This window comes from Phascolarctos cinereus, unplaced genomic scaffold (assembly GCF_003287225.1).
Source record: "Phascolarctos cinereus isolate Bilbo 61053 unplaced genomic scaffold, phaCin_HiC Scaffold_726;HRSCAF=1367, whole genome shotgun sequence".
Classification (NCBI taxonomy): domain Eukaryota; kingdom Metazoa; phylum Chordata; class Mammalia; order Diprotodontia; family Phascolarctidae; genus Phascolarctos; species Phascolarctos cinereus.
In genome coordinates, this window is record NW_027556098.1 from 135,460,556 (window position 1) to 135,477,213 (window position 16,658).

General features: G+C 37.3%; 1 protein-coding gene across 4 annotated transcripts in view; it reads left to right on the forward strand.

The window, feature by feature from the left end:
• The window catches only part of SAP130 (Sin3A associated protein 130), a 50,991-nt gene that overhangs the window by 31,408 nt on the left and 2,925 nt on the right, over positions 1-16,658 (forward strand). For 2 of the 4 annotated variants that reach the window (XM_020967172.2, XM_020967176.2), the window contains exons 11-18: positions 1,079-1,220; positions 2,465-2,586; positions 5,414-5,716; positions 8,973-9,150; positions 10,169-10,273; positions 11,462-11,820; positions 12,784-13,032; positions 13,212-13,337. In XM_020967172.2, the coding sequence (XP_020822831.1) occupies positions 1,079-1,220; positions 2,465-2,586; positions 5,414-5,716; positions 8,973-9,150; positions 10,169-10,273; positions 11,462-11,820; positions 12,784-13,032; positions 13,212-13,337 (1,584 nt within the window). The remainder of the gene's footprint in view (positions 1-1,078; positions 1,221-2,464; positions 2,587-5,413; positions 5,717-8,972; positions 9,151-10,168; positions 10,274-11,461; positions 11,821-12,783; positions 13,033-13,211; positions 13,338-16,658) is intronic. The other 2 variants (XM_020967174.2, XM_020967173.2) reach the window with 2 other exon arrangements.

The following is a 16,658-nucleotide window of genomic DNA, read 5'->3' on the forward strand; positions in this document are numbered from 1 at the left end:
TTGGTGCTAATTCTGCCTTCTGGGATTAAATAGAGCAAGTGTAATCATTTTTCTCCCTCACATACTTGAAGACAGCTATCATGGTCTCCTCAGTCTTAGCATTCCCAGTTCCTTTGACTGATCTTATATGGAACAGTTTCCAATCTCACAATCCTGGATGCCCTTCTCTAGTTTGTCATTGTTCCAATTAACATATGGTATTATAAACTGTGCACAATAGTGGTGATCTGACCGAGGTTACAGTGAAACCACCAGCATTCATATTATACCTAATTTTAATGTAGCCTAGGATCTCATTAGTTATTTTGACTGCATTCTGACATTATTGAGTTTTAAACCACTAAAACCCCCAAGTCCTTTTCACATGAACTGTCATCTAGCCAAGTTTCCTCCATCCTGTTAATTGTATAATTGATTTTATAATTATTCAAATGTTCATTAATCCTTATTAAATTTTGTCTTACTAAATTTAGATTTGCCCTATTGTTCTAGTCTGTTGACATCTTTTGGTGTCCCAGTTCTGTTGTTTTAAAAGTGGGTGAGAGGGCAGCTAGGTGGCACAGTGGATAGAGCACCGGCCCTGGAGTCAGCAGGACCTGAGTTCAAATGAGGCCTCAGACCAAACACTTGACACTTATTAGCTGTGTGACCCTGGGCAAATCAATTGCCTAAAAAATTAAAAAAAAAAAGAAGAGGAAAAAAGTGGGTAAAAGGGACACTGCAGTGGTCTTCATACTTTTTGGTCTCAAGACCCCATTACATTCTTAACAATTATTTGAGGACCCCAATGAGCTTTTGCTTGTGAGTTTTGTATCTATTGATGTTAACTATATTAGAAATTAAAATGTCTTAGTATTATTACAAAAATAGTTTTGACTCACACAGACCACCTAAAAGGGTTTTAAGGACTGTCTTTAGAACCAGTGGAGTAGAATATTTTTGAGCATTAATGACGTTTACTAGAAATTTTTTTCTTTGCCCCTTGTTAGTAAAATAAATAAGCTCCACATGCTTGCCTATGAGATTCAGGTGTTCCCTGGGAACAATAAATGAAGGTCCTATTTCATTTTCTTCATAGCTAAGGTAGTCCCTCAGCAAATCACACACACTTCTCCCCGGATCCAGCCAGATTATCCAACGGAGAGGAGTAGCCTTATCCCTATACCTGGACATCGGGCCTCTCCAAATCCTGTTGCAATGGAAACCAGAAATGACAACAGGTAAGTGTAAATGCTCCATACATAATTTAGTTGTTTATTTGTTTTTTTCATTGTCATGGTATTTTTAAATCAGGAGACACAAAACAGCATGTAGATTTTAGATGCTGGTATTGTGCATGTGGGACTGTTTTAGTACAACTCCCCTGGATTACTTGATAAATTTCTGTTTGTGAGAAATGTCACTGATCGTGTGGGATATGTATATGGTTTAAAAATATTTAGTCAAAAATACCAAAATCTAGACATTTTTAAGTAATACATTAGGCTTGAGCAGGTGATTGACAGTATATTTCACAAAATCTCCGCAAGTTACAGTAACAATGAAGACTAAAAAGTTATTTAACATGACAGCAGGAAAGTCAATTTAAAATATTATTTCTATTACATCTATGATAGTTCAGTTTAGTAGATATACACACATAAATTATAAGTAGGGAACATTAAATTACTTAAATGTTACTTAAATGCTTGTAATCTAATATTTTTAGAGCCATACAGTTTACTTAGATGCTTTTCTCAAGAAGGCTTATGATCTAAGGTCTGGATGCCGTAACAGTCCATCTTGAACCTTTCACCTGAACTTCTTTTTCCAAGGTGGTTACTCTTCCATGTCCCTGGTCATATATTCCTTATCAGTGTACAGATGCACTCAGAAACATCCTGTTAGCCATCATCAGTCATGATGGGAAATCAGAAGTACCTTCTCATCAAGAAAATATCAGGGACCCCATATTCTGAGGCTAGCAAAACAAAACATCAAAGTTTTTATAGTGAACAGAATTTACTGGATGTTTTGGGCCTTATGCCTTTATCAGCTTTTTCGTCTATGTTTTATTCTTGTGAAACTTTTAAGAAGTGGCACAGCTTTTATAAAAAATTGATTTAAAGGAATAAACATCAAGAGGGAATTTTTAAAAAGAATACATTTTTGTGACAAGTAATAGAAACCTTTCAAGATTAAAGGTATAGCTATAATTACGCAGTGAGACCATAGGAGTGAAATGGCTTCCAAAGAGAGCTGAGTATTCAAAGGTTTGAAATGTGAACAGGAAAAAACGAACAATATTGGTTGATAGGAACCAGAAGGTTTTCTGAATTGGCCATAAACAAAATGATAAGTACTTGAGGCCAGTATTATATAGGTGTAGTATTTTGGGGCAAAGTAGTAGTCATTCTGGACTGAGGGAGGAAACAATTGAATAAGCATATGGAATATTTAGAAAGTTTTTTTTTTCTCTCTCTAGGCAATCTGTTCCTGTCCAGTTCCAATACTTTTTGCCAACATACCCACCCTCTGCGTACCCTTTGACTGCACACACATATACCCCCATCACGAGTTCAGTGTCTACTATCCGACAATATCCAGGTAAGGACTATTCCCTCAAATTTTTTCTAAATGTTACAGCTTTCATGTATATAAATCGGGCCTTACTGGATTGGGCAGGGGGTGAGAGAGAGTTGTGGAGCACTCAAGACTTTAGAATATTAGTTCTCAAGGTTCAGATGTGGATTTTAAGGAAGAGCAACACAACCCACAGAGCAAACCAATCATTTAGCTACAGTTTGTTGATACTAATACTAAAAACTGACCAGAGACTAAGTGATAATGCAGCTAGAAGGTGAAAGTAGAACAGCTGGCATTGTTTTTTTATTCAGGGGTAAACGGGGAGCTGGCACCTTTCCAAAGATACTGCCATAAGATAAAGACAATTCCCTTTCCTTCGGAGCTGGAAATATGTAGTGCGAAAAGTAGAGTTAGAGATAGCCTGGGTTCACATCCTGCCCCTAACCTCACTGTGTGACTCTGGACAAGTCATTTAATCTTTCTGAGCTTCAGTTTTCTCACCTGGCAAATGGGTATAATAATAATAACATTATTGTAATATAATATATAATGATACAAATATTTTATCTAGTTTCTGACACTTACCCCCTGTGTGGCCCTGGGCAAGTCACTTAATTTCTGCTTGCCTCAGTATCCCCAGGTACAAATTGAGGATACTAACAGCACCTACTTCCCAGGGTTGTTGTGTGAGAGAACAGTCGTAAAGTGCATGGCACAGCGCCTGGCACACATGGGCACTTTATAAAGGCTTAGCCCTTTTCCATCCTGTTTTCTTGAACGATTGTTGGAGGCACAAATGAAATTTGGTAAGGTATGTAAAATGTTTTCTAAACCCGTAAGTTCTCACTAAATGTTCACTAATATGATGCTGTTGCTATTAATGATGCCAGTTATAAGTGAGTCAGTTAAGAGTGTATGCCCAGATTGGTATAGTATCTTTAGGGCCTTATGGCTGGACCATATCAATCCATCAGTCATCTTTTCCCATTCCCAACACTATGCATATCTTCCCCTATCCCCATACCTATACAGTGGAGAAAAGGGTAAAGTTAGACCAACTTTAATCACTATTACAGAAAAAATTAACTTTATCTTCCTATTTTTAAATACTAGTTAAAATTATTTAAATGCTGGCTAAAATATCAAAATGTTAGCTGTAATCATTCATAATATCACTGGACCTGTGGACATAATGCCAAAAATGTAAAAGTCAGGCATCTTTAATTACCTAAATTATAGATACAAGACATTTGATCATCTGTCAAATTCATTTTTGTCAGACTGTAAGGTTACAAAAACCTGGTGATAGTCATCAGATGCATTTTCTTGTGCTATCAGAGTGTACTTTTAAAGTAAATGCTTCACTGATGCTTTTTTCTTCACTTTTTTAAACACTGAACTCGCTTTCCAATAACATTCCCCCATAACAAAGTATAAATCAAATCAGTGTATAAACACATTGGGCATATGTGATGGCATACACCTTTTGCCATCCCAGTAATCCACCCTGTGAAGTCATAACTAGTCAGTACATGAGTTCTTATGACCTTCGCTGTTGTTTTCCTTTGCATCACAGTGGTTATCATGTAAACTGTTCTAGTTCTATTTACTTCCTTCAGGGCAAGGACTTTAGTTTTTGTCTCAGTATCCCCTAGTGTCTGGCACATAGTAGACACTTAATGAATACTTGTTGGTTGATTGTATTAGTTTATATAAACTTACCTGTGTCTCCCTGAATTCTTCATATTAGTTGTTTCTTAATGTACAATAATATTCCATTCTATTATATACCACAGTTTGTTCAGCCATGGGTTGTGCACCCAATTTGTTTCTAATTACTTGATACAACAAAAGATGCCATAAATATTTTTATGTATATGAGATCTTTTCATCATCTTTGACCTCCTTGCTGAATATACTCAGTAGTGATTTTCATCACCAAAGAAACCTCAAAAATTTAAAAAAACTTCTTTTCCTGTTCCTGCCCATAATAGTGTCACGTAATAGCAATTCCTATATGGGAATTCCTGAACCTCAGGTGCCTGCTTTTCTCTCCTCTTCACACAAATAAATTCAGGTCTAAGAGTGCTCATCAAGGGGTTGTGAACAACGACTACAATTTCATTTGCCATTCTGCAGTTAAATTGTGTGTCTCTGGGAACAGGTCTGCTTCTACTTCTAACTCAAAGGTCCTACAGTGAAACCCATAATTTGATCTTTTAAATCTTTTTATCATTTCCTTAATAAGCCACTTGCCTAAATGATGGTTTGAAATATTGCATTAATAATAACTCACATTTATGTAGCATTTTAAGGTTGGTGGCAAAGTGCTTTTATCACAAAGCCCTATCAAGTAGGCAATACAAGTATTAACCTCTCAGACCTTTAGTTTCTTTGTCTATAAAATGGGGATAAATGATTTAGTTACAGCTAGTATGCATTTGGGGCAACTACGTGGTGCAGTGGATAGAGTGCCGTGCCTGCAGTCAGGAGTTCAAATATGGACTCAGACATTTACTAGCTGGGTGACCCTGAGCAAGTCACTTAACCTTTCTGCCTCAGTTTCCTCATCTGTAAAATGAACTGGAGAAGGAAACAGCAAACCACTCCAGTATCTTTGCCAAGAAAACCCCAAATGAGATCATGAAGAGTCAGACACAACTGAAAAAAATGATTGAACAAGGAAAGTATAAGTTTAAGGTGAGATTCAAATCTAGGTTTCCTGACTCCACTATGATACACTGAGAGGGCATAGCCAGGATTTTTTTTTTTTTGGTGAAGACTTGCAAAAATATATATTGGTAGGACCTTTCATTTTATGTAGTGACAGTATTATGGTACTGTTTAGTTTCAGCTCAGGCACCAAACTCTGCCATCACAGCTCAGACAGGTGTCGGGGTGGCCTCTACAGTGCACCTAAATCCCATGCAACTGATGACAGTCGATGCATCTCATGCTCGTCATATCCAAGGGATCCAGCCAGCACCTATCAATACACAAGGGATCCAGCCTGCACCAATTGGAACACAAGGAATCCAGCCAGCACCAATTGGAACACAGGGGATCCACTCAGCAACACCAATCAATACACAAGGACTTCAGCCTGCACCAATAGGTGCTCAGCAACCTCAGAGTGAAACTAAGACTTCAGGTAACTTGAGTTTTCTAGCACTATTCAAAGGGGCAGATAAACTCTACTCTGATTTAGCTGTTTGATTATAAGGCATTTTTCATTTAGCTTTGCTTTCTGGGAAGATAGTCTTTGTCTAATAAAGAATGGTAAGTGGAACAAGCATTTTTTGGAAATGAGTAAATTACACTGAATACAGAATATTAATTTGTATTGTCTGATCTCTTTTTTAAAAATTACCACAAATTCCAGCTGGATCATAAAATTAAAAGAAATTAGACTATAAAGGGTAAAAGGAAAGAGAATGATATTTGTCTCAGTTGTAGAAGGCAGATAAAATAGCAAGTAGAAGTTATTTGAGAGAAGGTTATATGTACACATTTACTGAGTTCAACACTACAAAAATAAACTAAAATGAAAAACTGATTAAAAATAATTTCTACAGGGGCAGCTAGGTGGCACAGCTAGAGCACTGGCCCTAGAGTCAGGAGGACCTGAGTTTAAATCCAGCTTCAGACACATAACATTCACTAGCTGTGTGACTCTGGGCAAGTCACTCAACCCAGTTGTCTCATATAAAAAAAATAATAATAATTTCTGCAAATATAACTGCTAAAAACATGAAATTGATAACAAACATTATTAAAAAGACCCAGCCACTCAGTGCCCAGCAAAGGCTGTAAATAGTTTACAATAGAGAATAGATTTATTACTCCATTTGAAAACTTATTCAACCTTACTCCAAATCAGAAAAAAAAACCAAAACATAAATTGAAATACCTTTGAAGTGATACTTAACAATCACCAAATAACAAAAATACTTAAAAGGGAGAAAACTCAATATTAACATATTGGTTATTAAATCATTATGTCATGCACTGGTAGTGGGATATCCAATTGGTAGAATCTTCTTAGAGGGCAGAATGGCAATACAAGAGGCATAAAAATAATTATATTCTCTGACTCAATAATTACATATTGAAAAAATTCCTTGAGTATTATCATGAAGGGGGGGGAAGAACTCTAGAAAAATGCATGCTCATTTTTCATAGAAATTTTCAAGTAATGAAAACAGTCTATCTGACAGAGGGTGACTTAGTGAACTCTAATATATATACATAATAATATATTACAGTGGCATTTAAAAATTACAAAAATGAGAAGTATTTTAAAAACCATTCGAATATAAAGGAAAGAAAGCAGAACCAGAAATATAGTATATACACTGACTAGGACCATACAAAAGGAACAATATGTACATAAGCAGAAATGAATGTACAAATAGGCTATAGAAAGGGAGTAATAAATGTTATAGTCATAATGCATGTAGAGTTTTTTTTTGTTTAAATATTTGTATATCTATATTAAGCTATTTTTGTTGAAATTAATGAAGAAAAAAAGGCAATGCAGCTTTTAAATGAGCTAACTTTTTCTACCTCCTCCCCTGAAATTGAACATTTTCTTGAAACAGAAGAAAACACCTGATAGAGTGACCATTTCTAAAGATGCATTGCAGCATTCTGCCCTGGTATTCCCCCCCCTCCACTAACTGGAGAGGGAAGGTGTGTTTTGTAGTCGTTCATTGCTACTTCCTTCGTATTGGCCATAGTTGAGTTTTCGGTCAGCATTTCCTTTTAATGAGCTTTTCCTTCACATTCTTGGAGTTTTTGTGTGTTATTCTATTGATTTCATCTTGCATTGGTTCTTCTCTTCCCCTTGTTTCTCTGAATTCAAGAAGATTGTCTTTTAGGTTATTGACAATCTTTATTTTACTTTGCTAGGCAGTGGGGTTAAGTGACTTGCCTAGGGTCACACAGCTAGTAAGTGTCAAATGTCCAAGGCCAGATTTGAACTCAGGTCCTCCTGACTCCAGGGCCAGTGCTATATCCATTGTGCCACTTAGCTGCCCCTGACAACCTTTATTTTAAACTGAACTTAACAGTTTCATCAGTATGGGGAGCTCCCAGGGAAAAACTTTCCCTGTCAGTGCAGATAGTTCAGCATTTATTGCAGCATCCATCTTAGAGAATTACCTACCTGGGGCAAAGATTTTTCCAGGTTCACTCAGCCAATATGTATCAGAGGCAAGACTTGAATCTAGGTCTTCCTGGCTCAAAGGCCAGGTCTATCCTCTACCTGATGCCTCTGTATAGTATAAAGAACAGAATTTTTAACTTGAGAATTTTAACAACTACTAAACCTCAGAAATGGCTTCTTAGTCAGGTATCATTATTATTTGCCGTGTTTTGTTTTATGCCACAAGCCAATCATAAGTCCTTTAAATTTGTAAGTATTATCCCTATTTTACAGAAGACAAAATTAAGGTTTAGAGAGATGATTTTGCCCAAGGCCAAGATCTAGGAATAGAGCAGAGATTTCTTTTGAAGTCTAATGTCCTTTTCACTATCCTAAGTTGTCTTTCCTACATAAAGCTTAATTATATGTTAAAGTATTTGCTATGGGAATCTACTTTAAGTATCTTCATGAATACCTATTTTATCAATTAAGCATAGTCAAATTCTTGCCAACATTTTGACTATGTTTTTAAAAAAAATTTTTTTCTAGTTGAGGATAGGGCAATAAGCCTTAGGTAATTACAGTTTGAACACAAACAAGGTAGTTTTGTATTTCTTCCATCACAGCAACATCATCATAATTGTGTTCTTTAGACCTTGTAATAGACTATATGACCATAGAATCTCATAATATGGAAGTCATGAGCTTATAAAATGCCCAAAATAAATAGAGAAGGAAGAAAATTTTTGATTGTAAGGCATTATATTATAGTGGGGAAAGCCCTTGACCTTAGAATTACTAGCCTAGAGTGGAGTCCTGACCACCTCTTCCTGTTGTATATTTTTGAGGAAGTCACTTAGCTTTTCTTCACCCTCTGTTTCCTCATCTATAAAATGCAAAACACTTGTCATTTCTCTCCCACACTCATTATGCAAGTCATTGAAATAATGTACATGAAAAGATGTCATAAATAGAAGTGTAATGGAGAATGTGTTACCATTATTATTAATCACTCATGATTTTATTAAATCATCTCTTCCCTCTTCTGTGAGTCTGTGTAAGTAAAGCACAATGCTACCAACCCTAAAAAGCTGGTCTGTTGTAAGAAATGCTAGGGTGCACAGACTCTGGAGGGTTTTTTTTTTTTATGATCTTTGAGGAAAAGAAACCATGTTGAAAATGCTCTCTTCCACTCAAGGAGTTTGAATAATTTTTCTTTTTTTTGCTCTCGTCTTGTCCATATTCTCTTCTATCCTCCCAGCAGTGGTGTTGGCAGATGGAGCCACAATTGTAGCCAATCCTATTAGCAATACATTTAATGCCACTCCAGCAGCTACCACCGTGGTGCAGACCCACAGCCAGAGTGCCAGCACGAGCGCACCAGCCCAAGGCTCGTCCCCTCGCCCAAGCATCCTCCGAAAGAAGCCAGCCACCGATGGGTGAGGAGGCCCCCAGCCTTGCAAAACAATACAAGACACTTGATTTAGAACATAGCTGTTCAAAAAAAAAATGTAGTGATTGGTACCTCTCCATTGCTAACAACAAGGGTGAATCATTAGATTGGTCATTATGAAGTAGTGTTTTTATTTTCTCCCAAAAACTTGGCCCTAGAGATTGTAGAATGAAAAGTCCATTATTTTTATGGTGGTTTGTATATGGGCTTCCATGGTTTCTCTCAGGATTGAACTCTCAGAATTCTTACAGTAGTAATGGCATTTACTATGCACTCTTTTCTGTTTTGTTTTTTTGTTTTGTTTTTGCTAGGCAATGGGGTTAAGTGACTTGCCCAGGGTCACACAGCTAGTAAGTGTTATGTGTCTGAGGCTGGATTTGAACTCAGGTCCTCCTGAATCCTGGGCCGGTGCTCTATCCACTGTGCCACCTAGCTGCCCCTTATGCACTCCTTTCTAAAGAGGTATCTTCATTGTTAGTGACCACAGTCTATTTTTCTTTCATATAAAAAAATTGTTCATTCTGGATAAAAAAGTGACTGATTTACTACATACAATACATTATATTGTCCTGTGAAGCTCTGCACTGACTTTTCATTTTTAGAGTGGTGGGCACTATTAAAGTGACAGTTTGGAAGGGTAAAACAATCATTTTCTAATTCTAGTCACGTTTTAGGAAATGAAGTAGCTATCACAGCTTTAATTTGACAGTTATGTATTGTTGGCATCTTGAACCATTGAGAACCTTCTCTAGAGGAGAAAAGGGTTTGCCAAGGATGCTTATTTCATAACACTTTAGGAGCTATATCTTTTAGTATACTGGATTTTTTTATTTTAAGACTAAATCCATAGTGAAATAGTGATACTAGCACAAACACAAAGTGAGGGTAGTATTTTAGCCATTATGATGAGTGCTCCAATATATGACAGGTAGAAGTCATCAGGTAATTGTCAATATTTAATGTCCTTTATCTGGAGCTATTTTTCAAGGATATCTCTGTTTCAGAATGGCGGTCCGGAAGAGCCTCATTCCTCCTCAGCCACCTGAAGTCAGTAGTCCTCGAGTAGAAAGCTCCATCAGGAGTACATCCGGGTCACCCAGACCTTCGGGGTAAGACCTGATTTTAATGTGACTAGTATTACTTAGCCATCCTCTACTAAGTGAGGAAAGGTGGTATTTTAATAAGAGTAAACAGAGAATTATAGGCAATGGAGTGTGAGGAACTAAACATTTTAACATTTTACAACAAAAATTATATTAGGGCACTACTTTGTGGTAAGAAATAAATTAAGAATGAGAGTCTTGCTTTCCTTAAATGCATTTTTGTGTGATACACAAGACACTACTGGTTCTAGCAAAGGGGTCAAAAAACTTTTAACCCTTAATGCCATCAGACAGGCTCAGTGGTGATCCAGGAAGGTACAGGCAATCCAGAAACACGGGCTAAGGAAGGGGAAAGAAAGAGAGGGAAGAAAAAAAGGAAAAGGAGGGAAGTGATGCATTTGGTGTGAAACAATGAAGAGCTATCGGTTATAGCCTTAGTTGCTTCTTGGTTGTATTAAAGCCACATGCCCCCTCCCCCATTCCAATAGATGTCTTTCGTTGCTGGCATCTGTAATATATTCTCAGTGATGTCTGTAGCAGTCTGTTGTAGACTTTAAAAAGATTAATAAATTCTTTTCTTTCACTGTTACTTTTTTACTTTTAGAGTACTGGAGATCTTTTTTGTACTTGTTTTCTTTCTGTGGTGGTTCTCTAGTTTGCTTCTTGTTTTTGTCTTTTCCTGCCTAATGAGAAATATTTGGACTTGTGTGCATGCTTTTCTTTTTCCAAATTTGAGAATAATATTAATGGTTTTCAAATAAAAAGTTAGTGGAACATAGCTGGGCAGGCTTGAATCCTGTCTTAGGTTTTACATCCTTTTTAACTATACATAGGTAGGGTTTGGGGTGGAGGTGAACAAAATGATCTTTGATTTAGAAGTACTTTTCATGTAGAAACAGTGAATAAAGTAGAAACAAACAAGTGAAGATTTAAAAATTAATGTGGAGTAACATTTTTGAGTCACTGTTCTCTTAGACTTTGGAGGTTTAAAACAGATTTTTAAAACTATTACCCTAAAGTTCACCTTGGAAATGGCATATCGTTTATTCTGATGTAGTTTAAAATCAATGGATAGAGCACCTAATTGCACAAGGTATTATTTTGGGTGCTTCACAAAATGAATTATTCAGAGCTCCTCCCTCTAGGAGATTACTAGCTAAAACAACTTGATAATGTTTTGTTTTTATGTTTTAGTGCCAAACCTAAGCCAGAAATCCATGTATCTATGGCCACACCAGTCACTGTGTCTGTGGAGGCTGTGTCCAATCAGAGTAGTGATCAGCCCACCATTGCTGTGCAGCCCACCTCTCAACAGCCACCACCTGCCATCCCAACTATCATTGCAGCAACCAGTCCCCCCTCACAACCATCAGTAGCCCTGTCAACAATTCCGGGAGCAGTTCCTGTCACACCACCCATTACCACTATTGCAGCTGCTCCTCCTGCATCATCAGCGGTGGGTGGCAGCCTTTCCACTGTAATGGGGCCAGCGGTGCCAGAGATAAAAATTAAAGAAGAAGTGGAACCTATGGACATAATGCGTCCTGTTTCTGGTAAGTTCATGCAAAGAAATATTTTCTCTCATGAGTTTCTTTTTCCTTTACGAATGTCTTTTTGCCTATCACCATATTGCTAAAGCTGGAACTGTGGTGGCCCATTTAAAATAATTCCTACAAAGAGCTCCTCTTTTCAGAGTTCATTCCTGTTAGAGCTTTTGCACCCACTGTATTGTAAGACTCTGGTTTTTAGTAAATGTAAGCAGGTAAATTTCTTTTTGAAGACTAAAACTGGGAGACCTTGAGTCACAGGTGAGAGCAGTCTTCTTTCATTAGTACGGAAAGTCAGTGCAAACAATATTTTTTTACACTTTTATTTTTCTGCTTTCTACAAGGCACTGCTACCAATAGCTTATATAATGCATTTTTCTTCAGTATCGATCAAGGAAATGTGCTGACAGCTGAGAGATTTAAGATTCTTGCCCCATTTAATTTGAAGAGGCTAGTTAAGAATTTTCATAAAGCATGTTACTGAAGAAAGGATTCTTGATCAATTTCTCTCTGTGCTTACTAAAATATTTTGTTTTCCCATTCTCCTTCCGACTGCATTGTTTCCTCTCTTTTTCACCACTGACATTTTCTAGCAAGTTGCAGAATAGTTTCTTTTGAAAGGCAACATGGGTGACCCGAGGTAGCTGGAAGTCATGACTTCAGTTTTTCTTAGCTTCACTACTGACTTACTCTGTGGCATTAGGCAAATCATTTAACCTCTTTGTACTGTAGGTTTCCAGTTTTTAACTGACAGAGATACTGTCTAATAAGACAGGAATAAGGCAGTGAGGTTTTATGGACTAAGTGTTTTATCACCAACTTTATGTTAGTCACCATATGAACTTAAGGGACCCTTCTTACTTAGGTAACATTATTAGAGAAAAGTCCTATTTACCGTGTCAGAAATCAAATGCAGTCTCTTATTGCAATTGTTTTTTCATAGACTTTGTGTTTTCTCTCTTCTCTCAGCAGTTCCTCCATTAACAACCAACACTGTGTCTCCATCTCTTGCGCTGCTGGCCAACAACCTGTCAATGCCTCCAAGTGACTTGCCCCCTGGTGCCTCTCCAAGGAAAAAACCACGAAAGCAACAGCACGTGATTTCAACAGAGGAAGGTGATATGATGGAGACAAATAGTACTGATGATGAAAAGTCCACTCCTAAGAGTTTGCTAGTAAAGGCTGAGAAACGCAAGTCTCCTCCCAAGGAATATATAGGTAATGGTGGCTTTTGGAAGTAGATTTCCATCGAAGCATCATTTTTCTTTTCTGCTTTTCTCAAGTCAGTCATGTGCACTTGAGATTTTAAATTATGAAGCTGGACATAGGTTAAATTGGGTAGGGAAAATCAGATGTATGACTCGTTGCCTATTTTATCTTTCTTTCCCTTTTCATAGATGAAGAAGGTGTGAGGTATGTCCCTGTACGCCCAAGACCTCCCATTACTCTGCTCCGACATTACCGGAACCCCTGGAAAGCTGCTTATCATCACTTCCAGAGGTACAGCGATGTCAGAGTCAAAGGTAAGAAAGCCCTTTAAAGAAAGTAAACTTTTGGACCCTTTCAAATACAGGTGTTTCCTAATGGGCACCAAAGCATAACCACATTGGAAGTAGCAGAAAGGTCTTGTGGAAAACAAAACTTCTGGCTTTTTGTATGTAAGCCATGAGTTACTTTTTGGAAAATGTTTTATTGATGCTGTTTCAAAAAAAATTGCTGTCATTTATCAGTGAGTCCTCTTCCCCCTCCCCACAACTCTCTTTTGTAACAAAGAAGTACAATGAAGCAAAATAAGTCAACCCACTGGCCTTACCTGGTAATGAACCTCATTACACATCAATAGTTGACTACCTCTCTGGTCCAACAGGAAAGGGAGAAGATGTACTTCACCCACAGTCCTCAGAGATCACTGGTTGTCACCGAAGTCTTCCAGGGTTTTCTTTGACATTCTGGTAGCCATTGTGGTACATTAGGTGGAGGTCTTCACTGGAAGCTCTCTGCATTGATGAAACTGCAGGTCTAGTGTCTGCCCCCTCTTGTTTTTAAATCATCTTTGCCATTTTGATAGGCGTCAGCCGTTTTTGCCTACAGTTCTCTGATTTAGTATTTCAAGCATTTAAGTAGGCTGCAGTTGTTCCTAGCTACTGTAGTTTATAGTTTAGTTTGACAGGTTTATATCTTGGGTCCCTATAATAAGTTGGTATATATAACATGATCCCATATCCTGGGCCTTGAAGACAGTATTATAGTGTGGATCTAATGTAATAATAATGGTTTAAAGTACTTGGGAAAAAATACATATATATCTCTCTCTATATCCGTGTATGTGTGTTTTTGTGTGTATAAAAAACACCCATCAACAGAAATCTCATCAAATTTATTGAACACCAAGAATGCATAAAAGTTCCTCTTTCAAGTAATTTCTCCTTTAGGCTGTACTAATCCGTAGATCATTCAGATATAATGTTGGGTAAGAAGGGGTACTGTTAGTAAAGTCCTTGAGGGGAGCCAGGAAAATAGCAGCTGCCAGGATGAGCTGGGCCTTCTTTCCTGTTCAGAATCCATGGGCAGCTAATGGCATCAGCACTGACTCGAAATCTTTCATTGTAGAGTTCTGATTTACTTATTGTTCAGTCATTTCAGTCATGTTTGACTCTCTATGATCCCATTTGGGGTTTTCTTGGCAAAGAAATGGAATGGTTTGCCATTTCCTTCTCCAGTTCATTTTACAGATAAGGAAACTGAGGTAAATGAGGTTAAGTGACTTGCCCAGAAGCTAGTAAGGTATTTGAGGCAGATTTGAACCCAGTTCTTCCTGCCCCCAGGCCTGGCACTCAATCCACTATGCCGCCTACCTGCCCCTTTTAATAGATTTACTAATGTATCCCGATTTACTGGTTGGGACTCCTTCTCAAAAAAGGGCAGTGTGACTGTGACTTGAGATGTCAGGAACCTTAAAGCTTTGATCTGGATAGTCATATAGCTTAAATTTATTTGCTTATGTTTCTCAGTCTTTAAAACAAAATGTCATCATATTTATTTTACATAGCCTAGATATTTTAGGAATGAACTTATATTCAGTTCTACAAACATTTATTAAGTGTCTACTACATAAGGGACTTGATGAAGGAGACAGCAAAGAAAACAGCTAAATATTCCTTGCCCTTAAGGAGCCTACATTCTGCTGGGGGTGTACAAGATGTACCCTGAGAAGCAGACAGCAGTAATGGGGGAGGGGATCAGGGAAGACCAAACTTAACTTGAAGGATAAAGAGCATGCTGAAGGTGGTGGATCCATAGACCAGAGTAGGTGCATGAGAACCAGACACAATCAAACATAGTAGCATAATGGTCAGTGAACCCCATGACAACAACAGCTGCAGTAAAGATTTGCTATTAAATTTAAAAACAAACAAAACCCCTGGGAAGATTGGAAAGCAGTCTGGGAGAAATTAGACCCAGACTAACATTTCACAGCATGTACCTCAAGCCAAAATTGGATAGCTGACTTGGATATAAAAGCTATATCATAAACCTATCAGAGGAAAGAGGAAGGAGATACTTCCACAACTATGAATCAGGGAGAATTTCTGACCAGATAAGGGATAAAGAGGATCATGGGAAATAAAATGGACACTTTTGGTTATATAAGACAAGTTTTTGTACAAACAAAAGCAATTTACTTAGAACTGGAAGTGAAACATTTAACTAAGGAAAATATTTTTTGTAACAGATTTTTCTGATAAAGATTTCATAACTAAGATACATGAGGAATTGATAAATATATAAGAACAAGAGCCACTGCCCATTAGGTAAATAGTCAAAGGGTATGAACAGGGCATTATCAACCATATTATTATATTACAATCATATGTTGAAGTGCTTCAGATCACTAATAATGATCATGAGGCCTTTTATTTGCAGCTGAAACTTCGTGTGTGTATATATATATCTATATGTATATAGATAGATAGATATGGATATATAGATATAGATATATAGATATGGATATATAGATATAGATAGATATTATCCCTCCCATTAGAAAGCCAACCCCTTAGGGAGCAGATTCTTTTCTGTTTGTACTCCCAGAGCTTAGCAAAGCATTTTCCATGTAGTAATAACTTAATAAATACCTTTTCATTTACTCAACAAGAGAAATGCAAATTAAAGCAACTCTGAGATCCTACTACACACCCAAAGATAACAAAAGGGGGAAGGGACAGAATAAGCATTTATATAGTGCCTACTGTTTTCCAGGTGCTGTGCTAAGCACTTTGTAAATATCTCAGTTAAGTAAAATTACACTTATTTGAAGGGGCACTTGGAGCTACAAATTAGTCCAACAGTTCTGGAAAGCAGTATGAAATTTGGGTATACCCAAAAACTCACTAACCTCTTTGACCCAGAAGTAGCACTAACTGACACATACCCTAAAGAGATCAAAGACAGATGTTAAAGAAAAAAAATTAGAGCAGTACTTTTTGTTATGGCACAAAACTGGATAAAATATGATACCTATTGACTAGGGAAGGGCAGAAAAAATTACCATAGAGCAGTGGTGTCAAACTGAAATAGAAAGGGATTCTTGCCAGTAGCATATTGATTTAGAAAACCACAGATTAACATTATGTTGGATTGCATTTTTATTTATTTTGTTAACCATTTCCCCATCACATTTTCATCTGGTTCAGGCCACTTGCCTATAGGAGTTTGACACCTCGAGTGCAGGGGAATGGAATGGCATGCTGTTGTGCTATTAAAAAATGATCAAAGGGACAGATTTACAGCAACCTGAAAAGACTTTATGAACCGACACTGAGTAAAAGGAGTAGAACCAGGAG